Source organism: Lissotriton vulgaris, chromosome 3_1, assembly GCF_964263255.1.
Source record: "Lissotriton vulgaris chromosome 3_1, aLisVul1.2, whole genome shotgun sequence".
Lineage (NCBI taxonomy): Eukaryota > Metazoa > Chordata > Amphibia > Caudata > Salamandridae > Lissotriton > Lissotriton vulgaris.
In genome coordinates this window covers 85,012,370-85,037,699 of record NC_141689.1, presented here as the reverse complement: position 1 = coordinate 85,037,699, position 25,330 = coordinate 85,012,370, and the positions used below count along the sequence as shown (strand labels likewise).

At 49.8% G+C, this 25,330-nt stretch overlaps 1 protein-coding gene across 1 annotated transcript in view; it reads right to left on the bottom strand.

Annotated features, from left to right (window-relative positions):
* LOC147726000 (uncharacterized) overlaps positions 1–25,330 on the bottom strand; it is a 284,455-nt gene that overhangs the window by 57,252 nt on the left and 201,873 nt on the right. Inside the window, exon 4 of the mRNA XM_086960117.1 lies at positions 17,372–17,502. Within this exon, the coding sequence (XP_086816243.1) occupies positions 17,372–17,502 (131 nt within the window). The remainder of the gene's footprint in view (positions 1–17,371; positions 17,503–25,330) is intronic.

Sequence of the window (25,330 nt, the reverse complement as noted above, 5' to 3'; positions counted from 1 at the left end):
AGATCATTGTGCTACCTAAACCAGGCAAAAAGCCTACACGCTGCCCCGCGTTCCGCCCCATATCCCTACTTAACCTGGACCTGAAGATCTTTACAGGGATCTTAGCTGCGCGCCTAGGCCCGTGCCTGCCCGGAATTCTGGAGCCAGATCAGTCCGGCTTCGTCCCAAATCGCCAATGCAGCGACAATACTAAACGTATACTACACCTGATCGATAAAGCCCACTTCCAGAACTCTGACTCAGCGTTGTTGGCTATCGACGCGGAGAAAGCGTTCGACCGAGTGGACTGGCTCTACCTCCAGCAAGTCCTGCGACGCTTACGGGTGGGAGATCGCTTTCAAACCTGGATTGCGAGCTGCTACCACCGTCCCCAGGCCCGTGTCCGCATAGGCGGTCTGCGCTCCGACCCTTTTGAGCTTCAGAAGGTCACGAGGCAGGGGTGCCCCCTTTCGCCCCTCCTATTCGCCCTCTATGTAGAACCTCTAGCGCAAAAGATCCACAACAATCCCAGCATCCGTGGGATGACCTTTGATCGGGAGCCCCACGTGATAGGTCTCTATGCAGACGACATCATCGCCGCCCTGGATAGCCTGGACTGCTCCGTCCCCGCCTTTCTAGCGGAATTGGAAGCCTTTGGGGCCGTCTCCGGCTTCAAAAATCAACAAAGGGAAATCCCTTATCTTACCCTTGGGCAAGAACGCCCAAACGCACACCACTCCACCCGCCTACAGCGGAGGAATCCCGTCAGCAGCACAGCTCCCCTACCTGGGCGTCACGCTTACTGCTTGCACAGCCTCCACGCTGACTCTCAACTATACGCCCTGTCCTCCCGGATCCGATCCGACCTTGCACGTTGGGCCAAACAGCCACTCTCCCTACTGGGCCGGGTCGCAGCGATCAAGATGACGGCCTTGCCTAAAATTCTGTATTTTTTCCAGACTCTCCCGGTGTTCCCTCCTGCGGGCACCATCCAGGTCCTCCAGGCCGCCATCCATCATTTCATCTGGGAGGGCAAACGGGCACGCCTACACATACACCTAGCCTACCGGAGCCCGGACGAGGGAGGACTGGGTGTCCCCAATCTTCTGCAATATTTCCAGGCTGCGCAACTCCGATTTCTGGTGGAGTGGTTCAGGCCGGAATCCGAGAAGCACTGGTTATTCTAAGATAGGGCAATGGCAGGCACCTCCCTTTGGAAGGTCCCTTTCCTTCTCAGACAATACCGACCACGCTATCTCCTAAAGTCTCCTATCACTCGCACTGTCATGCAGGTCTGGAACGCGGTTGCGGTCCGAAGAGGACTTACCACCTTCCCCTCTCCTCTAACGCCTGTCTTGGACAATCCAGAATTCCCACCGGGCAACGCCCCTGGGGCCTTCCCACAATGGCGAGACATCAGTAGCTTCTCCACTGGTCATCTCTTCGACTTGCAGGGCTTCCTCTCCCTTAAAGACATTACTCAAAGCTATAACGTTATTTCTCCTCATCTATTTCAATACTTCCAGCTCCGACACTGGCTTACCCACTCCGACGTTGCACCCCTGGTTGGCAGGCCCATGACTGTCTTCGAGAAGTGGCTGGTGACGAAAGACTCAGACAAGCACCTCATAACGGACCTTTACAAAATGCTTACCCCCACTTCCCCAACAGGCAAGTCGGCAGGCCAAAAGAGGCATCTCACACCGGTCCGGCTCAATAAGGGTAATCCTACACGAAGCGCGCTATGTTGGAGGGGCGGCAGAGAACTGGGCACCCTGACTCACCTCCTCTGGGACTGCCGTGAAGTCCAGGACTACTGGAAGGCTGTCTTGGACGAGATTGACTCCACATTCGACACGGAAATCCCCAGATTCCCGGCATACGCCCTCCTGGGCCTACCCAATGCCCTCACCTTCCCCCTAAAATCTCAGAGGGGTCGCCAGATGGGAATTGCCATGCAGGCTGCAACACAACACGACCTATCCCTGTGGGGCTCCACCACCAGACCCACTCACACGGGTTGGCTACATAAAATATGGTTTACCCTGGGCATGGAGCGCATTCACGCCACGCTCACACATTCCGCGGCTGCTTATCAGAAAGTGTGGCTCCCGCTGCTCTCCCTTCTGTCCAAGGAATTCAATGAGGTCACATGTCCCAAGTACCTGCGCATTTTACGACTCAGAGACTACGACTGACTCCGCAAATTCATCTGAATGATGGTATCGACCACTACACGAATACGACTCTGCTTGTCCCACTTGTTTGGCACACTGGGTGGGGTGGGAGTGGGGAGGGAGGTTGGGGGGGTCGGAGGGGGCTACAGTTGGGGTTTTTCCTTCTTACGATTTCATTGCCATACCGGAAGGAGCGTTCTAACCCCCAGCACTAAGTTATTGCTTTACTGAATGCAAATAACCATACATATGATTATTGGATATTGCATAGCTCTCTACCTGATTGCCTTATATGCCTACTACGTATCTCTTGCAATGTTTTGTATACTGATGCTCATGAAACCAATAAAACAAATTTGAAATTAAAAGTCGATAAAAACAGTAAGGGGAAATGAAGAGCAATAAAATATTATGATTGGATAAAATTACAATTCATTTGCTGCAGCAAATAAATAAAATAGGTAACAAGTTCATTAAGTACCAAAATAAGATAAGAGGCGTTTATGCTGGTAAATGGACCTGCAGTTAGAAGACAGTGTAACAGAGTAAGCCTAGAGCAGTTGTACCCATACCCCTATATCAAGATAGCACTAGAAAAGGTTTTAAAACACCTTAAAAAAACTTGAAGATTTTTTTTTGTTACAAGTCTGTTTTATTTTGGAACAAAACCCCTGCGAGGGGCACAAGAACACAGCGTTAAGCCTACAACCTCTATCCGAGGCCGGCCGCGAAGAGTGCGCAACAGAATCCGTTCAGTCAGAGTATTTAACACAGCCCCTTGCCTACAACCCCGAGGGGCCGGCCGCTTGGCTTAGGAGAAGCTGTTGAAGTTGTTCAGCATTGAAAGAACCCCAATTACAGTTCAGAGGGAGTAGGTGGGAGAGCAACAAGCCCAGCGCTCACTAACGACCCAACAGGGGTCCATGAAAACATAGAAGAGCTACAGAGGAGAGAGAGAAAAGGAAAGTGAAGGGGAAGTAAGCCAGAGACAGAAGATAGAAGAGTGGTCGTGCTAGCAGGTGTGGTGGGCTAGTCCGCGGATGGAGCGGCACTTGGCAACGAGGGCCAGCCTCCGGAGCTCAGTTGTTATAGGAGTCGCCTACGGGAGCAACCTAGTAGGATCTGTAGGGACAATAGCATCCTCAAAGAGATGTAGGGTCCTGAGTCTAGTGGGCATGTGTCGTGCATGCTCCGTGGAGCACAAATAGCGCACCAGGGGCTTCCAAACTGTCTCGAAGCGGGTGTGACGCATCTGGAGTCGCGCCGTTAGGAGCTCCATTGCCAAGACGTGCCACAGCCGCACAAACCAAGAGGCTATTGGAGGTGCTTCAGTCTTCTTCCAATACAAGGCTATGAGTTGCTTGGCCGCACCTAGCATCTGTAAGGTTACAATCCAGTCACTACGGGTTAGGGCCTTAAGGTTTGATGGTCTGATACCCAACAGGATCGTACCTATGGCTTCAGGCAAAGGGAACCCCAGCACCCCCCTGATGTTGCTAAGGACCTCCTTCCAGAAGACAGTGAGGAGCGGACATGCCCACCATATGTGCACGAAGTCCCCCGTCGCAGCACGACACCTCCAGCACAGTGGCGAAACATTGGGGAACATCTTGTGAAGTCGCAGGGGAGTGTAATACCATTGAGTTAAAAGTTTATATGCATTTTCTCTCTGTTGGATGCTCCGATACACCTTGGGGATATCTCTCCACACCGCATCCCAATGTGAGGGCGTACTATCCGCATCAACCGCTATCTGCCATTGGCGCGGGTATGGGTGGATGTGTATGAGTGGCGGGTGCTGTAGAATGTGATAAATCCGGGAGACCAATCGTTTCAAGCCACCTAGGGTGCGTGCCAAGCGTTCGAAGGGGGTGAAGGCGCGTGTAGCAGCCCGGTACACACTATCTCCAGAGGCCCAGTGTCGCAGTTGGACGTATTGCAGCCGCGCAGCAGGCTGCAAGAGAAACTCCTCGCAACATTGGTCGAACGATTTGAAGGAGCCCCCGTCGAACAGGTCGCAAAGCACCCTACAGTCCCCCTGCACCCAGTTCTCAAATGCCCGAGTTCGATGGGCCGGCGGGAAGTGAGGGTTTGCCGCTATGGGGGTATGCGGGGACGGGAACGTAGTAAGACCCATGGAGACAGCAACGGCATTCCAGATGTCCAGGACCGTTTTCGTGGGCACTGCAAGGTACGCACTTCTGGAGCGGGCCGCTCGGTGGAGCCATGGCAGGTCCCAAATAGTGCTTCCCGTCACCGCCCTGTCCATGTGCAGCCACCCTTTTTCACTCTCTCGTACCCCCCACTCTATCACAAATCGGAGGTGCGCGGCCCAGTAGTAGTGGACCAAGTTAGGACAGGCTAGTCCCCCCCTATCGCGTGGGGCCATGAGGATTTTCTGGGAAAAACGGGGGCGCTTGCCACCCCAGATAAAGGATGTGAGCTCGCCTTGTAAGCTCCGTATGCAGTGCAGCGGGATTGGAGTGGGGAGGCATTGAAATACGTATAGGATTTTGGGAAGGATCGACATTTTGACTGCGAGGAGGCGGCCTAACCAGGACAGCATTAGGGGTTTCCACCGCCGCAGATCGTCTAAGACCTCCTTTCGGCAGGTCCGCCAATTAACAGAGCTCCAGTCTTCAAGGGAGGGGGTCAAGGTGAGGCCCAGGTATTTGATATGGCGCTCAGCCCATTGGTAGAGCACAATCTCTCTCAGAGTGGGGAGATCTTCCGCCGGGATGGTAAGATTCAGGCCCCAAGACTTGTCGTGGTTGATCTTGAGGCCGGCAGGGAGTCCCGCGGGCGCGTGAGAGTAAGGATCAGGTCGTCCGCGAACATCGCCACCTTGTTGTCCCGTCCCCCGTGTGCTATCCCGTGGATGTCCGAGTCGCGCTGTATAAGCTCCGCGAGGGGTTCCACTGCAAGAGCGAATAGGAGGGGTGAGAGGGGGCACCCCGGTCTAGTGCCCCTGTGAATCGCTAGGGGCGGTGTTAAGTCTCCATTGACTCGGATTCGAGCGTGGGTCCCTATGTATGGAGCCATAGTCCTAGCAATCATCTTCGGGCCCAGCCAGAGCTTACGAAGTACCGCCCTGAGGAAGGCCCAGTCCACCCGATCGAACGCCTTCTCTGCGTCCAGGGAGAGAAGGGAGGCCGGGATTTTCCAATGCCGCACTTTCCCTACAAGGTGCGCAAGTTTGCATACATTGTCTGCCCCCTGGCGATCGCGGATAAATCCAACCTGATCGGGGTCCACGAGCCACTGCATATACGGGTCTAAGCGTTGGGCGAGGAGCTTAGTGTATATTTTGAGATCCGTATTAAGCAAGGCGATAGGGCGGTAGGACACACACATTGCAGGGTCTTTCCCGGGTTTCGGTATTAACGCTATCTCTGCCATGCCCATGTCAGGGGATGGACCCACCTCTTCCGAAAAAGAGTTAAATAGTCTGAGGAGGTGAGGCCGAAGCTGGGCCTGAAATGTGCGATAGAAAGATAACGGCAAGCCATCCGGGCCCGGCGTTTTCCCCAGAGGCAGGTTCTTAATCGCCATCGTGACCTCATCCTCCGTAATGAGGTTTTCTAGCTCCGTCGCGTCCCCAGCCGGTATCGTCGGTCCCTCATAGTCATCCAGGACAGCTGCTATCGCATCCACCGATACAGGTTCACTCCTGTACAGGGATGTATAATAGTCCATAAATGCGGCCTGCTTGGATTTCTCAGAGACTACTTTCGATCCGTCCTGCAGTTGGACACTAGTTATGTGGGCCTTGGCAGCGCGTGCTCCCAGCCTTCCCGCCAGCAGTCGGCCTACCTTGTAGCCTCCATCAAAGTACTTTTGCTTCACGGCCAACAGGGCACCTTCCGCCTTGTTGGTGCGCAGCAGTCTGAGTTGCCCTCTGAGTGTGGCCAATCTCCTCCTAGTGTCTCGAGACGACCTCTCCCGGTCCCGCATCTCGGCTTCCTTAATATCCGCTGCCAACTCAGCCTCCAGTTTCTAGGCAGCACGCCTGCGTGCAATCGCCATGGAGGTGATGTGTCCCCGAATCGTGGCCTTGAAAGCATCCCAAACCACCGGGAAAAGGCATGTCCGGGGTGTCATTAGAAGCAAAGTGGGCGTCAATGGCTTCCCGGATGCTATCCACATCGTCAGCGTCCCGAAGGACGCTCGGGGGAAAAGACCAATGTGCGACACGCACGGGACGTGCCGCCGGGTCCTGAAGACGCATTTCCACATGAGCGTGATCCGACAGAGAAATGTCTGAGATGGAGGCACCCAGCGTGACTCGGAGCAACTCCAGTGACACAAAGAGGAAATCGATACAGGAGTAAGATCTTTGGGTGTGCTAGTAGAATGAGTAGTCTCTAAGGCCCGGATTGTGATAGCGCCACACATCTAATAGTCCTAAGTCTGCAATCTGCTTGCGCAGGGCAGAGGACATCACCCCAGAAGCATTGGAGGTAGCACCACATCGATCCAGGTCCGATTCCCACACTAGGTTGAAGTCTCCACCCAGTATCATGTGCGGGTCTCCACAGGGTACCTGCTCCCTCAAGAGTGTCTGGAGATAGCGGCCTTGTAACTGGTTAGGAGCGTACACATTGCATAAGGTGAACCTGCGCCGTCCCGCATATACCGTAAACTTGAGGAAGCGCCCATCCCCACTCTTATAGGGTCGGGAATCCCCCGCCTGAAGCCAGCCCCACATAGTATGGCCACCCCCGCAGTTTTGGTGTCCGCTGCCGCCCAAAACTGAAGAGGGTACTTGGGGTGGGCCATGCGGTGTGTGTGTCCCTGCAGTAGGTGGGTTTCCTGAAGATAAATGATGTTGGGATGCTGTTGGAGGAGATAGCGCCAAACCGGTTTACGCTTATTAGGGGAGTTCAGGCCCTTAACGTTAAGTGATAAAACCTTCAGGGTACTAGGTATAGTCGCAGCCATAGCAAACGTAGGGCAGGATCCGCCCATTTGCCCCGCTCCCACCAGCGCAGGAAAAGGAGACCATAAGAAGTTGCCAAAGGACCCGCTCCCACCACCCAGACATCAGCCGCCACCCCAACCTCACCCCACCACCTGCCAGACCAGAGGGAAGGGATATAGGGGAAGGCCAGAGGAGGGAAAGCAAAGAAGATAAGAGGAAGAGAAAGATAAAGAGAGAGGAAACAGCAGGAGGCCAAACACGCCTCAGATATACCAAGAACATCAAAGGCCAACAGGGCCATATCGGACTACCCCAGTCACCGGGCATCCTCTACCCAAGGGTTTGGACGCACTCAGGAATGTCACTCCCTACGGGGTAGTAGAGGGGGGCACCCACTGGCAGGGTAAAAGACCTCGGCCCCGGTAGCCCCGCTGCTCGAACCAGGATCAGGGGCATCGCATAGTTAAGTGGAGCAGTTGGGCATATCAATGGTCATCTCCCAGCCCCTGACGGCGGACCAGGCATTGCAATTCGAATATAGCCCCACTGGGACCAGGTCCATCCCGCAAGCAGCTCCGGGGGGCCCGCATGTTGAGGTTAGGAGCAGTGGAGTCTCCAGGTGTAGGCCAGGCCAAGGCGCCGTGGGGGCGTATGTCACCTGTGACTCAGGGGGACTGGTGGTCCGGTTGGCGACAGCAGCAAAGTGTAGGAGTCCAGGCATCTCCTAGGGCGTCTGTGTAGGCAGCATGCCAAGACAGGATTGCAAGATGATGGTCAGAGGAGCCCCCCAGAGCGCCAGAGGGGGCCACCGAAGAGTATGCTCCAACACGGCCCAGATCATGGGGTGGGCGGATGAGAGGTCTGGCCATCGCGGTCACCCTCAAGGGAGCGGATATGTGCTATGATGTCCTGCTTGGCCTGCGACGCGGTTTTTTCATCTACTGGAGGAGATCGATGGTGTTGCCGAACCTGGGTCCAGTCCGGGCGGGCAGGGACTCTCTCCTGTTGCCGGGATCTTGAGGGGCTGTGGGCCGGCGAGTCCGGCATCTTAAGAAGCTGCGCCGCCTCCCGGTAGGATCGGAGGACCCTGCGCTTGTCCTCCCAGCGAAAGATTAGGGCAAAGGGGTGGCCCCACTGGTAAGCAATGTTGAGAGCCCTCAACTTCTCCGTCACCGGCCGAAAAGTTCTTCGCCGTCGCAGGGAGCCAGGTCTTGAAAAATCTGTATTTTGTGGCCTCCGTAGGTGAGGTTGGGTTTGTCCCGGGCCGCTTTCAAGATGGCTTCCTTCTCTGTAAAGTAGTGCACGCGTGTCAGGATGTCTGGGAGGGGGCCCGCTCTACCCGCCGGTCCATACACCCGATGGGCACGGTCCAGAGTCGGAGGGGAGGCATCCTCGTCCCCCCACACCTCGTGCAGGAGTTGCGCTACGTAGGTCAGAATGTCCGTCCCTTCCTCGTCGACGGTACATCGCGGATTCGGAGGTTGTTCCGGTGGCTCCTGTTCTAAAGATCCTCCTGCTTAATCTGCAGTTCAATGTTTTGTTCTTCCAGGGCCGCCACCCTCTGCCACAGGTGTTCCTGGTCCTCCGTACGCGCGTCAACTAACTTCTCCAAACCGTCCATTCTATCGCCCAGTTCAGTGACCTCCTTGCGCATCTCCTTAACGCAGGTTTGGACTTCCGTGCGCAGGGAGCCTATGGCCGTCTTGAGATCAGACATGAAGGAGGCCATAAAAGCTTGAGTCACCGGCGGCGAGTCCAAAGCCATCGACGAGAGGTCTTCAGTTGGCGCCGCCGCCCCAGTCTTGCCCCACATAGCCATCACTGACGTACCTTTGGCCGTAGCCGCCGGTTCCTGCTTGCCCCCTTTGGATCTTGTCATCATCGGGCCTGCAGCGAAGAGCAAAGTGCTCGTGTCCCCAGGCGGCAGCAATCCAGCGACCAGGGCCCCCGTCCACCACAGGCCCAGGTGGGAGGGCTCCCCCGGACAGCGCGGGCAGAAGACAGGGTCCAGCAGCTCAGGGCGGGGGTCAAGGCGCCGCACCCGGGGCAGAGAGGCAGGTAGTCAGGGGACCAGATGCCAGTACACACACAGTTCAAGAGAGCAAGGCCCCAAGTGATTCAACGTCCCCAGCACCTCAGTAGGAATAAGCAGCCCGCTCTAGTAGGCCGAGGTAGGGACCCCCACCCTCAAGGGCTCAAATCCAATGGCGCCAACAGACTCTCCGGCCAGCACCTCCACCCAAGCAGTCCAAGGGCACCCCACCGCACCAAGAGCAAGGCCCTCAAGTGTCAAGGGGCAGGGCAACTCCCAACGGCGGGCAGCACCTCGTCCCACCACCAGATCTCACCCAGCAACAGTTCCAGGCGGCTGGAGGGGCCCGCACCCCCCGTTAGTTGCACGCCACCAGCCAGGGAGGACAGACTACAGTTAAGCAAGGCCCGGCTGGATGGTACGGTGCGCCGCCACAGCAAGAAGGGCAGAGCACCTCAGCCGGAGGCCAGCACAAGTTCCAGGGGCCCTGGGCCAAGTTGCACCTCCCTCGAGGAGGGTTTGCTGCGTCTCACCGCCTGCCGCCCTACAGGCCGCTTCCCTAGGCCCCCAGCCGAGACGGTCCGCCACAGCCTCCTGTCCACTGGGCTCGCGGGCGGGAGGGCAGTAAATGGCAAGGGCTCAGGGGTGCTCAGCGTCCCCCGCCGTAGAGGGCCGCAGGGTTCAACTCTCCCTCGTTGGGCGCAGCTTCCAAATTAGGCCCCAGTTCGTAGGGGGAGGGGCGCAGGGCGACAGGCCAGGCCGAGGCCCTCCAAGGGCACCAGGAGTGAGGGGGCGTCCCTCGCGTGCAGCCGCACCCCCCCGCAGCCCCCAGCGGATACGCCTCACCTCCGTACACTCTCCAATGCCCCAGGGCTCCACAGCCACGCGACGAAGTCACCAGTGATCAGGGATCTAAGATGGCGGCTGCAGCGGCGCCCCGGGCCTGTCCTGCCGCCGCAGCGCCACTGCGACCCCCGGACAGTCCAGCTCCCAGGGCCTCTGTGCTCTCAGGCTTCCCCGCCCGTCATCGGAGGCAGCCGGCTCTGATCTCGGTGTACGGCCACACCACGGCCCCCTGGCAGGCCAGCACCAGGACTCCCCGCCTCCGTAGGCCTCACCGCTGCTTCCAGGGGGCGCCCGCCACCGAGTCCGGCTTCCGTCTCAGCCCCGGGATCGCGTGGCTCTCCCCGTCCAGGAGCGCCGTCTGCTACACCAGGCTCCGGTTCTATGGCATGGGAGTGAGGCCCACGCCGTCAGGCTGATCCGCCGAGCGCCACCCCGGAGAGGGAAGGAAGGGTCCACCGCCGGCTCCCCAGCGAAAATGGCGGGCTAGACTGCCCGCCAGAACCCTGCCGTCGCACCACCACTGCACTGTTAGCTCCCGGGGATCCTGTCACCACTCTCGCAGCGCCCCGCTTGACCAGGGATCTCTCGCAGCCCCGGGGATGGTGAGTAGCCCTCAAATTCCGCTTGTAATGGCTCAAATAGGCGGCGGGGCACCGGAGCTCCTTAGGTTCGCAGCCTACTCCATTGCCGCTGAAGCCACGCCCCTTGAAGATTTTTTTAACAGACTACTTTATTCTTTGGGAAAAGAAGAAACTCACAAGCTGTAGCTACAGATTTTTGATATTATTCTGTGTAAGGACGCAGTAAACGAGGGCGACGAGGCAGTAAAACTGGGCAAGCAAACAGAATATGGTTAACGTGCCCAGATTACACAAATTACAAAATCTTCCTATGATTGCAGGGGGAGACCAACTTGCCATTAAATCATTTAAAGGTAAGAGGTTAATACGGAATAAAATCCTAAAACATCTAACTCTGTGATCCAACTGGAAAAAACTATTGTTTTCAATCTTTCCTTCAGTCGGCAATTCTTACGATCTCTTTGATAACTAATAGTGCTGCAAGTGCTTCTATAAAAGCCTTAAGTTCCGTAGGTGAAAAGGAGAGCACTAGCTCTTCTTGTTTGCTAAAGAGATTTATTGCTGTAGCAAAGTCACGGGCAAACAAATATTTGTCAGTCTTTGCACATAGATCTCGCAACTAGGAAAGCCCCTATTTAATTCGCATCACTATTCTTTTGCAAGTATTCCCACCAGATTACTCTGGCTAAGCCTTGAACAAATGAACTAATTAGACCAAATTCCAGGCGAATAGCTGGAGTCGGGACCAGAGTATTACATTTATTTAGCATATGTAAAATCTGGCCCTCTATTTTATCTAAAAAAAATCTATTCTGCTATTTGGCGGGATTCGATAGCAAACAGGAGAGTTGGCAGGACCTTTGCTTTAAAGACAGACAACATGTACAAAAATGCCTACGCCCCATTTCATTATAGAATCTACGCAAGCCATTGCCGTGAGATGTGGCTTTGCTGGAGCAGTGATGGATATGGTGTTTATTCTTAGTATTACCAGTTATCATTTTACCTAAATACATATAGGACCCTACAATCTCGAGTTTCTCAGATCCTAAACTGCAAACAAAGATACAAACTTTCTTATTCTTTCGAATCAGAATTTTACTTTTTGAAGGGTTTATCTTCAAGTAATTAGGTGCTGCATATTTTTGTAGTACTATAAAGAACAAGGGAACCCGCTAGGTAGGCAAGGACCTGGGGTATCAATTTAACGAAAAACAATGGCCCTTGGCACAAAGATAGAAGGTTATAATAATTATAGGCCACAATGTGCGCTATAATAGCAAAAAAAGTCCAGCTGGAACGTCCACGGCGCGATTGTGCACCGGGACGTTTCCATGTCGTTCCACTGAGGACGAAGGTACCGACTCAGCGTAAATTCTTGCTGAAGTTACGGGTAAGACCTTCTCTTCCTCGCGTCGTACGTTACCTCCACGGTGGCGTCACTAATTGTTAATTGTTAATCCCTTCAACCATAGGTCCACCATTCTTTTGGACCCCCTCCGGTTCCACAATCCCTACTAGCGACCTCGTATTAACTCCACAAGCGCCACCTTGTATTTGTTTAGAAGCGACAGTGTATTATTCCTTCAAGCGCTGCCACTCCGGTCACCCCAAGACCCATGCAGCAACTCGCATGATGCTTCGCTTCCATCCGTAGCACTCTATGATCCACGCACAGTTGCTCGAATCATTGATGCCTTAGGTCACCCCAAGATCCACGCAGCAACTCTTAAGATACCTCGCCTCCAGCTGTAGCACTTCCATGATCCATGCACAGCTGCCTTAAAATTGATGTCTCAGGTACAAGCGCCCTGACGCACCCCGGCTAAATAGCTGTGACCCAGTCCGCCCCAGCACCTTTGGAAATATCGTGGCAATTCCCATCGTCTTGATGCTTTTTTCAGGCAAACAATGGTAGTCCTGATGATGATCCACTATCCGTGAAAGGATCGAAACGCCGTCGACATGATATGTGGGCTTAACACTAGTTCACTATTATGTGCATAATATGTTTTGTTCCCCACATATGTGAAGCAAACGTATTACAGAGTTCCCCTTCTTGCTCCATTTTTTGTTTACATGCCTGATGCATTTTTATATGTTTGTATTGTCTCTTAGTCTGTGTAAGCTTTGTGGATACAGGACTGTGTCCCACTGTTTTATTGCTCTTCTCCAACTGGTTAATATATTATTGAATACATTTGGAAGTCCGGCATATTTTTGTAGAGCCTTCAACTTCTTACTTAATCCAATAGGAGTCAGGTCTATAATTATAATATCATCCGCATACATTAGACACCGAAAAGGGTGACCACCAATCTTTGGTGCCTCGCCCTCTATGGGAGTAAAACAATCTGGAAGATCAACCACATAAAGGAAGAAAATGGTGCTAAAAGGCAGCCTTGCTTTAGGCCATTTTTTGTATGAATTGTGGCTGAAAGACATTGATTTCCTCCCAGGAGAACCTGGGACCATGTATTAAGAGTACAAAGCTATTATAACAGATAAAGGGGTGGGGGGAATTATTTTAAGTTTATTCCAGAGTAATGGGCGATCCATTTTATTTAAGGCTGTTGTAAAATCTATAAAAGCTACAAATACATGTGAATTACGAAAATGGGTGTACTTCTCTTCAATTAATTTCAACATACAAATATTATCCATGGTACAATGGTCTTTCCTAAATCCAGCTTGTTCAAGGGGATGAATATTATTTTCAGACACCCAATCGTTAAGATGATCCAGTACACTACGAGCAAAAACTTTCCAAACTGAGTCTAAAAGGGCTGTTTTGCCGGTAGTTGCCCAGGTGGTGCCTAAGCCCCTTTTTAGGTTTCGCCTGGCGTCCACTGCACAGCAGTGTTCGCGCAGGCGAAATCTTATGTTTTGCAGTACGGGGCTTTGTCCCGCCTCTCTCTTCCAATGGCTAGCTCCATAAATGGAGGCTAGCCATTGGAAGAGAGATCTGTCCGTAATTGTCGGAGCAGATTTGTGGGCTTTCCGGTGATTTTTTCGCTCTCCGCCCCTTTGTGAACGTCATTGCGGCGGTGGGCGGTGGTTTATTTATTTATTTTTTTAAGGTTTGTTTCGGTCCTTTCTCCGAAGATGGCGGCCGGGCAGTAGCTTACTTGTTAAGTCTCCTGTTTATTTTTTGTAACGTTCTATTGTGTAACACGTTTCTCATGTAAAGTAACTAGTCCTATTGTACAGCGCTCTGACACCTTTGGGTAATGTCCGCGCTATATAAAAATGCCCTAAATAAAAATAAATAAATACTGCTGTGCTGGTCCTTTCGGATCTCCGACCCTGCTGCCCCTCCCCTAGTACCTGCGGAAGTCGTTCCTGTCCGTTGCAAAGCCATAAGCTGTCTTGAGCCAGTGCTGTACCCCCACGGTCTTCTTGAAGACACCGCCACTCGTGCTCACGGTACCCGCAGCCATTACAACCCCACAAGCAAGCTAATATGCCAGACACGTGAGGAAATACACAACGTCTGAGAAAAGTAGGCTTAGAAGTACAAAACCTCCACCAGGCACGTCAGTGGTAGTGACTGTTAAATGAATTGGAACACTGAAGCACAACCTAGTAATAGCGTGCTTTTCGTTTGTCAGTATGCAAGGAGACTTGACCTTAAGAACATGACTATAGAAACAAGGCTGTCGTTCATTGAAATAGAAGACGGCCGGGCACTTACCACACCGCACGGTGTATTATGGGATGGCCATATTAAGCAGGAAAGAATTTAGGAGTGAGCGACCAGAGACATCTGCTGTGACTGGAGCATGAAGGAGTGGTTTAAACGCATGTTAAGGAGGTGGGCAAGTCGCAGACTATTGTAATCGTTTAACATCTATAATATATATTTATCCCTTCATTCTACACTTTGACAACATGATATCGATTGTAAATTGTTCAAAGGCGCTTAGTAAAAAGTGAAGCTTTGAGAATACGCGTGTAATTTAGTCGTGGTAGTAAACCATCGCGGTGCTGTATTTCTTTCGGGGGGAGGGGGTGGGAGCAGGCATGTATAGAACCACTGTACAATCCAATATGGCTCGCAGGGCACCTTTCAAAATGCCACTGAGTCTTGTTTCGCTTTCATCTACTATCTAGCGCTTACATTTAGTGGCCATCTTCGAATAGGTCTCCTTCTGTCGCATGTTATAGTCGTGGCTACTGCTTAAAACACTATCTTTCCTCGTTTTTACGCTGTACTGTGGGATAGCGGTTATAGTTGGAATGGATGGATACACGGATCAGTTGGCCTGAGCCCTCATGCGTACAAGTGCCACTCGGTTGAGGCAAGCAAGATTGATTCGAGAAAGGCTGCGCCCACAAGTCATTCCAGCAAGACTTTATTAAATATCCCACACCACTAATCGGGGTCTTCAAGCTTCCTTACTGAAAGGAACACGCAAAATCACCCAATGAAAAGCTTTTCTGGCTAAGCACATGACAAGACATCCAGTAACCAATCCAAGGTCGCTACACTTACCACCTCTACTAGACTGTTTCCTTCTACGTGATTGGGTGTGAGCACCTAGATGCCACTGTAAAGCGTTGGGCCCCCTTACATGTAATTACGGAACAGAAGACTTCCGTTACAAGAGAAAAAAATAACAGAGAACGAGCCCATATTCATAAATCAGTGAGCAGTTTACTGTATGTGATTGCATTCTGTTTTGTACTCTAGGTTGATGTGCGTAATGCCCCGTGGCTGTAAGCTGATTGCTCAGTATGACACAGATGTCAGCGTGCTCAGAAAAGTATTGTGGTTGGCAGCTAGGTTTTTGTTTTCCAGCTCGTGGAGCTGATTTTGCACTGTGTATCGTGGGTGACGGGCCTGGGCATGCAGTGTGTTTTGGTATAAAGCTTCATGTGTAGGGCATGGTCGTTGAACTGCACATCATAGGCTACATAGGTGGGTGCTTGCAGTGTATTTTGGTGACATAGGTCTGCTCAGTATTGGGGACATAGCAGAGTGCTTACAATATGTGAACGAGCTAGGTTGAATATATAGGTACAAAATAAGCATGCATTCTTTACAGTGTGCAGCTGCCTGCAAATGTGTACTCATTACAGAGCGTTGGTGCACCATCCTCAACTTACTTTCTGTTCTGTGTGTGTTGGGGCTCGGTGTGTGTTGGGGCTCTGTGTGTGATGGGGCTCTGTGTGTGATGGGGCTCTGTGTGTGATGGGGCTCTGTGTGTGATGGGGCTCTGTGTGTGATGGGGCTCTGTGTGTGTTGGGGCTCTGTGTGTGTGGCTAGCTTTTTTTGTAGGTGGCTCTGTGTGTGGGTGGCTCTGTGTGTGTGTGGGTGAAAATGCAATAGGTCTCGCATTTGCGAGAGATTAAGCTATTGGCATTGTAAATGACAATGCCATTTATTTATCTGTTTTCAAAACCAACACATAAATAAAAAAATTGTCATTTACAATGCCAACAGCTCTAACTTTTACAAAGGCGAAACCGTTGCATTGTAAATGCTTGTTAAAAAGAGGAATTAAAATACTTCCAGACCAGGAGGGAGGAATCTTTCCTAGCTGGTAGCAATAACGAAAAAGAGTGTCAAGAAGAGTAGCCCGAAGCTGGGGATCTTTCTTTATCAAAGACATGGGAATTTGATTCGGGGCCCATGGCTCCTGAGGACCTCATTCTTTTAATAAGAACAACAACCTCAAATTGCATTACTCAAATACAATATATTTTTACAAGGGCTGCATGCTATAGCATCATAATGTATTCTATAATGTATACATCTGACACAGGTTGTACTGGGCATTATTTCGTCAATCAGAGTAATCTGTTAGTCAGCATGTCCAAGGAATCGTTTTTTCCATGGTTTCGTGGTTTTCCCGCCAACCCCCTTTCAAATTCCAATTAACATCTCATTAGCTAAATTGAGTTGCATTCACAGTAGCCCATCATGTCTTAGAACACACAAGGACTACTTGATTCACTCATAATAAAAACACCTACTACGACTAAATTTATGTTAATTAAAAATGGTTAGTAAGATACAGTTCAACTGCATAGCTAATTTTTCTATGGATACTATGTATCTTTGTCTTATATGCAAGGTGCTCAGTAAGTGATTCGCAGCAAGGATAAAGGTAAACTGAGAGACATTAAAGTTGGTAAAATGGCAATGTATGGTTTAACTTTTGCATATGGGCAAAAGCTTGCAGTTAAGTTGCAGGCCTCGATTACAAGTGTGCTGTTGCAGTAAGCGCTATTTTTCATACCCAGTAAAATAAGCCACCCTTGGATTGAGAATTTAAGGTTTGCGATAAACAGCAGGACGTGCTTTATGAGCATGTGAGGCTAGCTACAGTTAAGACTGAAACATGTTGATGCAGTTACCGTGGTGAGGAAAATATCCTAATAAGTATAATTTTACCCACTCAATCATTAGACTTTAATATTGTATTGGGTAGGTTAGCCTTCCAAATAAAGTAACCATTCTGAAAACTAGCCCAATACAATTTAAACAGTTCGCTGCAGACCCGTCATAGCTCATAAAAGGCGAACACTAAGAAAACAAAAACCATAAAAAATAAAGTGCTCTAGTTGAGCCAGCCCTGCACTATTATGGTGCTGGAGAAGGAATGCCCCTATGATGAAGAACGCCACATACTGTGGATGGGAGGGGGTCTTTAAAACCTTCTTTGTATGCACATACAATGCAGAAAAGTATAATAATGAATTATTGTGTCAATCAAAAAACAGACATTATCTACAGGAAGACTAGAAAACAGATCCAAATAGACATACCATGATACAAGTTGTGTCACTCTAGACTCACAAAATACAGTTCCATATTAAGTCTACTTACCCTATCAAAGAGCTAAATATTTCTTTTCCATAGTGCATCCCTATTTGATGGTTGTCTATAATGATGGGAACCTTTTTGCAGAGTCGTACAACAGCTGCGGCAGCTTTTCCACAGGGCATTTCTACATATGCCTAGAATAAATGTAGTACAATTATTTTCCGTCACCCTAAAGGAAAGTAACTAATATTTTAACTCAATTCTCATTAAAAATCACTGGTATCCTTACAATTATTTTCTAATTGATGCAATCTTGTGAGGTTAAAGGTAAAAGCCTACGTAGAGTGCCCCGAGCAGGGGACGCTCAGTGTTTGGAATGTTAGAAATAATTTCATAAGGGTGTTGGACAGTTTACACAGCACAATGTTACACTGACAAAAAAAAAACATTTGGAAAATGGCAATTTGTCATTGCAAACATGGAGCACCTTCGCCTATAAGAAATATAGAAAGAGAAACCTGACTGAACAGTGGGTTGTGAGGCATAGCATGTCTGAGTCAGCGCCTTGAGACCCTCACGGTTGAGTAGCCGCGCTATATAAACACGATTGATTGACTGTTAATATATCAGTGAGTTGATGTGAAGGACAAAGTCACTCATGGATGACATTCTAATCTCCCTCCCCCGAACTTTCAGTGCAATAAAGCGATGTTGTAATTACATACATCCTGCATTAATGTACTTACCTATGTTATGTGTTTATGTCCTTGAAATATCAAATGAATATATTGTATTAATAAAAAAGGTTAGCATTCATGAATGGTACATTCCTTCACCCGCACCCCTACTTTCTCCAGCTCCTTTCCAAGTTACCCAACGTTCTGAACGAACAGTTTATAAACTCGAGCCCGAGGTTCTCAACAGTTGGAGTGGAGGTGAAGAGATTGGTCTATGATGTCGGTTGGAGAATAAACTCCTACTTCTTATCCTTCCTTCAGTGTTTCGTCATGATTATATAGGATTAAAAGTATAGACGATACAAAACAATACTTGTCAAGTCTGTGCTTTTGACCAATTAATCCTCTCTCAGGGCTCTTAACTTTGGATTTCTCAAGAACAGGTTTCAAAATTTCTTGAAGGCAAGACCTAGTATATTGTAGGTCACTCACATTTTTCCCGCAATACAGATTTAACTAAAATTGCCTTGTTTCTCTGTCTGCAGCTGCATGGTTTAAGTATGGCCCAACCCTATAAATACATGGTTAGTGCACACAGTCCAGAGATGAGCTTAAAAAGGAACAATTAACAACAAGCATTGGAAATGCAATAGGTCTCGCATTAGAAAAGTTGGGGAGGTGCTGGCGGCTGGGGAGGGGGAACAGATGGCGATGGCTGGAGATTACACAGACGGCGGCCTATAGCTTAGCCCTAGCCTGCACAGTATTGCTCTCCCGCACAGCTTCCAGACCTTGTCCTCAACTGAGTGGCAGGTTCTATACACATTTATCTCTCTTGCAATGAAAACTATGCTCCGGCGAAATTTAAATAATGCAATGTTATTCATGTAGTTTCAGGCTTTTCACATTATGCTTGTGACAGGAGATTCCCAAAATTATATCATTATGTCATGAAATTCAATGTCGTTTGCGGCAAGCTTTGACACGGAGCTCCCTGCACCAATGTGAACGGTCAGAACGCAAGCAGCTGTTGCTTGTGGCATTTGTGTTTTTGCCCTTTTTTTTCAGTGGGAAATGTGCCCTTGTGTCAAAAATTGCACTTTATGCTAAACTAGAGCGTTCAATGACGGAGTTAAGTTTCATGTAATTCAGTGTAACTTTCCCAAAGTTTCAAACACCCCTATTGAACTTTTTTATGTTCCAAGTGCTTTGGTTATGCTCTTTTGGGAGGATTTAAAGGTCAGGAAAAATCTGAAATGTAGGAGCCACACAGACTAAGAATTCTGAAGCTGTGCAGTCTATGGCATACTTTAAGCAGCTGATGGATATTTAATTTTCCTCAATGGAAAGTATTGGTATTTTCTATTCAATCCTTGTGCAAGGGACTTGATTGTACTGGGTCTGAAATCTTCAGAGTGAGATGAAATGGAAAATCATAAGTATTCTTAATTAGCAAGGTGACAATGGCTTGATGTTGAAAAGGGCTAACTAAACCTCCGACACTGGATCTGAGGCTTCTGAAGGTAGGGAGGTAAAGTGATATCACCAGCTGCAGCGGATTAGAAGAAACTGTGTTTTTTTGTGCAATCCAATAATCCGATGGAGTGTGGGCATGTATGAACGGCGAGGCCACGTCTGTGGTGACTATCAGATGTCCGAGTGAGTATTTCTGCAGTGGCAATGGGTTTCAGCAGTGGCGGTGTGCGCTCTACATGTGAAAAGACAAATGAAAAGATAATTCAGCTACGAAAACGGGAAAGAGGTACTCATGCCCCACATGAATTAAACCCGACAGAAATGGAGCCACCGCCACCGCCATTCTGTGCAAGCTTGAGAGAGAAAGAGCAGCGCAGGATCGGAGAGAAGAAAATGGACGACAGAGAGCAACACAGGAGGGGAGAGAGGCATGCAAGAGGTCTGGGAGGGAGCGTAAGGGGGTGTATCGTGACAGGAAGCAAACAAAAAACAAGTTAGTAGGGAATAGCAATAAAGGGAAGTGAAAGAATACCACTTGTAGCGTAGGAGAGCTACACATTATTAAGAGCAACTAAGATGCATTGGCGGGTTGCGTTTCCGCTGCAGAGATCTTTGTGCAAACAGCAGCTACTGAGTACGATCCCCAAGAACGCGGTCACAAAACACGCTACAAAAGAGTAAAGAATGAGCAAGTTGTGTCAAAGCACAGCAAGTTCTTAGCAGAGCAGACTGGTGTTAACGGTCACAAGATTAATCAAACCGAAGTTGGGCAAGTATAGCGCTTAAACGTAGGCGGGATCACGGACACATACTGAATGGTATCACTGGTTGACATTTTACCCCAGCGTAGTTTACTAACATTGCGAAGTCAAATCCAAGAACGGCTCAGAGTTGCTAGACAAGTTGTTCATTCATCTACTTGGCCACAACCACCGTGAACTATTCTAAAAACTTGGATGCGTAGCCCGGTTAGGAACCAGGAGGGTCGGATTGCATATCGTCCATTTCGGCATACTGAAAGAAAAGCACAACAGAAAAAAATTGATACCTTGAAGGGTCACGTTGAGCCCAATTTGTAGAGTCAGTCGGGTACAACATGGAAACACATTGCTTGAAACAAGACGGAGGGCATTGCTGTGGGGAGGGGGGAGGAGAAATGCTACACGGCCGCAGCAGGGGGCGGAGCGGGGTACAACATGGAAACACATTGCTTGAAACAAGACGGAGGGCATTGCTGTGGGGAGGGGGGAGGAGAAATGCTACACGACCGCAGCAGGGGGCGGAGCGGGGAGAGCGGCGATGAGGGAGAGACACGGCCTGGCGGCAGTGAATAGTGTGAAGCAGTAGGGGCCTTTGAAGTGAAGCTAAGCTTCATTTCAAAGGTGTGGGAGGAGTGCGGCTGAGGCAGAGCGCACGCTGGGGGAAGCTTGTGGGGCGGAGCGGGAAGAGCTGCTGGGGAACAGATGGCTGGCGATTTGATGGTGTGCATGCGCATTTGAGGTCAATGCGCTTGCGCATTGACCTAAAAGCGCACGGGCACAGCATCAAATCGCCAGTTAGTTAAAGTCTATTTAAGTCCCTATAGTCTCGCTCCGCTCAATGCGCATGCGCATTGAGAGGCGAGACCGAAAAATAGTGCCTCATGATGCGAGATTGGCATTTGTGCACTATCCTGATTTGACAGCATAGAACTACCTCCTCAGCAGTATATGCAAAGTCCCCTGCTATTGCTTCATATAACTCCAATGTAACTTTCTAAATAAGCATTTGCAATGCAATAGGTCTTGAATTAGGAAAGTTTGAGTTATTGGTATTGTAAATGACAAAATTATTATTTATGTGTTGGTTTTGAAAATTGCGAAATTAATAGCTTTTTCATTTACAATGCCAGTAGTTTTAACTTTTGCAAACATGACACCTATAGCATTTGTAATGTAATATGTGTTGTATTTACATGACTTAGTTGTATTAACATTACAAATAACAATGGCTTTTATTTTTTTTATGATTAATACTTAAATAAAAGTTATTGTAATTTATAACGGCAATAGCTTAAAGTTTTGTATATAACTTTTGGGAAGATTACGTTCAGTGTATTTTATTGTGATGAAAATCCAAGAACAGAAGTGAAATATTAACATCTTTTTGTGACATTTGTAATAAAGCTTGAAATATTGAGAGAACATTTTAGAACCAGTTGTTGTTGAATGGTTGCACAGAGTGATGCTGTGGCGTTCTGGGGTGCTGAGTGGTGCTGTGGTGTTCAGTGGTGCTGAGTGATGCTGTGGCCATCAGTGGTGCAGAGTGATGCTGTGGCCTTCAGTGGTGCTGAGTGATGATGTGGCTTTCAGTGGTGCTGAGAGATGCTGTGGCCTTCAGTGGTGCTGAGTGTCAGCTGTTATCTCGACTGTTGCACGCGCTGTGCGCGCTGTAGGACCAGAGCTGCTGTGTGCTTTTAAATTACCTCGTTTTGTATTTCATTTGGATTCCTTTGCATTGCCCCTGTTTTTAAAACGCGCCTGGCCCTCACCTGCACTCTAACTTACGGGAACTACACCGCTGTTGGGCGGGTCCGCATCCTCGCGTAATTGGCATTTCAGGAGCGCCATTTTGGAAGTACTCGGTGCCGCTTTTCGGCGCGAGCAGGTAGGCTTGACGCTCTAGTCGTCAGAAGGACGCTAGGCGTGTACTTAAGCCACGTAAACGGTAGGCTCCCCCTTGTCAGCTGTTATCTCGACTGTTGCACGCGCTGTGCGCGCTGTAGGACCAGAGCTGCTGTGTGCTTTTAAATTACCTCGTTTTGTATTTCATTTGGATTCCTTTGCATTGCCCCTGTTTTTAAAACGCGCCTGGCCCTCACCTGCACTCTAACTTACGGGAACTACACCGCTGTTGGGCGGGTCCGCATCCTCGCGTAATTGGCATTTCAGGAGCGCCATTTTGGAAGTACTCTGTGCCGCTTTTCGGCGCGAGCAGGTAGGCTTGACGCTCTAGTCGTCAGAAGGACGCTAGGCGTGTACTTAAGCCACGTAAACGGTAGGCTCCCCCTTGTCAGCTGTTATCTCGACTGTTGCACGCGCTGTGCGCGCTGTAGGACCAGAGCTGCTGTGTGCTTTTAAATTACCTCGTTTTGTATTTCATTTGGATTCCTTTGCATTGCCCCTGTTTTTAAAACGCGCCTGGCCCTCACCTGCACTCTAACTTACGGGAACTACACCGCTGTTGGGCGGGTCCGCATCCTCGCGTAATTGGCATTTCAGGAGCGCCATTTTGGAAGTACTCGGTGCCGCTTTTCGGCGCGAGCAGGTAGGCTTGACGCTCTAGTCGTCAGAAGGACGCTAGGCGTGTACTTAAGCCACGTAAACGGTAGGCTCCCCCTTGTCAGCTGTTATCTCGACTGTTGCACGCGCTGTGCGCGCTGTAGGACCAGAGCTGCTGTGTGCTTTTAAATTACCTCGTTTTGTATTTCATTTGGATTCCTTTGCATTGCCCCTGTTTTTAAAACGCGCCTGGCCCTCACCTGCTCTCTAACTTACGGGAACTACACCGCTGTTGGGCGGGTCCGCATCCTCGCGTAATTGGCATTTCAGGAGCGCCATTTTGGAAGTACTCTGTGCCGCTTTTCGGCGCGAGCAGGTAGGCTTGACGCTCTAGTCGTCAGAAGGACGCTAGGCGTGTACTTAAGCCACGTAAACGGTAGGCTCCCCCTTGTCAGCTGTTATCTCGACTGTTGCACGCGCTGTGCGCGCTGTAGGACCAGAGCTGCTGTGTGCTTTTAAATTACCTCGTTTTGTATTTCATTTGGATTCCTTTGCATTGCCCCTGTTTTTAAAACGCGCCTGGCCCTCACCTGCACTCTAACTTACGGGAACTACACCGCTGTTGGGCGGGTCCGCATCCTCGCGTAATTGGCATTTCAGGAGCGCCATTTTGGAAGTACTCGGTGCCGCTTTTCGGCGCGAGCAGGTAGGCTTGACGCTCTAGTCGTCAGAAGGACGCTAGGCGTGTACTTAAGCCACGTAAACGGTAGGCTCCCCCTTGTCAGCTGTTATCTCGACTGTTGCACGCGCTGTGCGCGCTGTAGGACCAGAGCTGCTGTGTGCTTTTAAATTACCTCGTTTTGTATTTCATTTGGATTCCTTTGCATTGCCCCTGTTTTTAAAACGCGCCTGGCCCTCACCTGCTCTCTAACTTACGGGAACTACACCGCTGTTGGGCGGGTCCGCATCCTCGCGTAATTGGCATTTCAGGAGCGCCATTTTGGAAGTACTCGGTGCCGCTTTTCGGCACGAGCAGGTAGGCTTGACGCTCTAGTCGTCAGAAGGACGCTAGGCGTGTACTTAAGCCAGTCATGCTGACGCGCAGCGGTTACGCGCTGCGGGGACGCCAGATTGACGCCGGAGTTACGCCAGAGTTCAGCCCGTCTGCGCCCGTCCGCGCTGAGGACGCGCTGCAGGACGGGCTGGACCCTGGGACTCCTGGCGTGTACGCGCCCCCCTCCCGGGAGGATGTATACGGTACCCTTCTGTCCCTGAGACCCCTTGCGCTCTGCTGCCATCATCGGCTTAGACCTGAGGTATTGCGTCGGGCCCGCTTGTGTCCCTCTTGTAATGTTTCATTTGCTCGCTCTACTCAGGCCCGTATTCATTCAATCTCTTCTGTGCCGGCCAGTCATATCTCCCAATCCAAACAGGGATTTTTGATCAATGCGCGCTCACTGATCAAACATGGGATTGAATTTCACGACTTTGTCAGTTCGAGGAATCCTGACTGGGTCTTTGTTACAGAGACGTGGGCTTCTGAGTCCTCTGGCCATGATTTGCTTTTGGCCATACCTGAAGGATACACCTTCCTAAGGTTAGACAGAGAACGCTGTAGAGGTGGTGGAATAGCCATCCTTTTTAAATCTACTCTCTCATGTACTATAAAACCCTTATCGGTCTCTACGGATCCCTTTGAGGCGCTATACTTTTGTATTGTGCATACCCCGGTGAGTTCCTTTTCTGATATACTACTTTATAGGCCCCCCGGGTCTAGAGCCAACTTCTGCCCAGAACTTTTTAGAATTTTGGAACCTTATTTTGGCAGACCTCATCTTACTATTTTGGGCGACATTAATTTTCATTTAGAAGATGTTACTTCGAAAGATACCTTCTCTTTGCTTAATTCTTTGGAGGCATGTGATTTTATTCAACGAGTTCTCCACCCGACTCACAAGGCGGGGCATATCCTTGACGGGATTTTTTCTAACGATTCTAGACTAGAGGTTGGTATACCGGTACCAATTACCTGGTCTGACCATCTAGCAGTCCCGCTGTCTCTAGACATTCCCTGCCCCGATGTCATTGTGGGCTTTGGCAAAAAACAATCTAAAAGGAGCTTCAAAAACTTTACTAAGGAGGCTTTAGCCCCTTTTATTCTTAACACCCATATCTCAACTCAGCGGAAGGTGGATGAGTCGGCCCAAGAACTCACTGATGCCATTACTAGAGCCGCTGACGAACTAGCTCCTCCTTCCTTGAAACCTGCAGCTAGACAGAAGCCAACTGCCCCCTGGTTTTCCGACGATCTGAGGCTTCTCAGACAAAAATGCAGACAGAAGGAACGTAGGTGGCGTAAATCCGGGGACCTCAAGGATAGAGAAGGCTATAAGAGCCTATTACAAGAGTACAAAAAGAGAGTCATTAAGGAAAAACAGGACTATTTCTCCAACTTAACCTGTTCTTTAACATCCTCCAAAGAGCTCTTCAAAATAGTAGACTCTCTGTGTTCTCTCCAGGTTCCTGATCCTGTAGTTGCTTCCCAGGAGCTATGTAACGACATATCAGACTTTTTCTACAAAAAGATAGATGATATCTACATAGCTCTA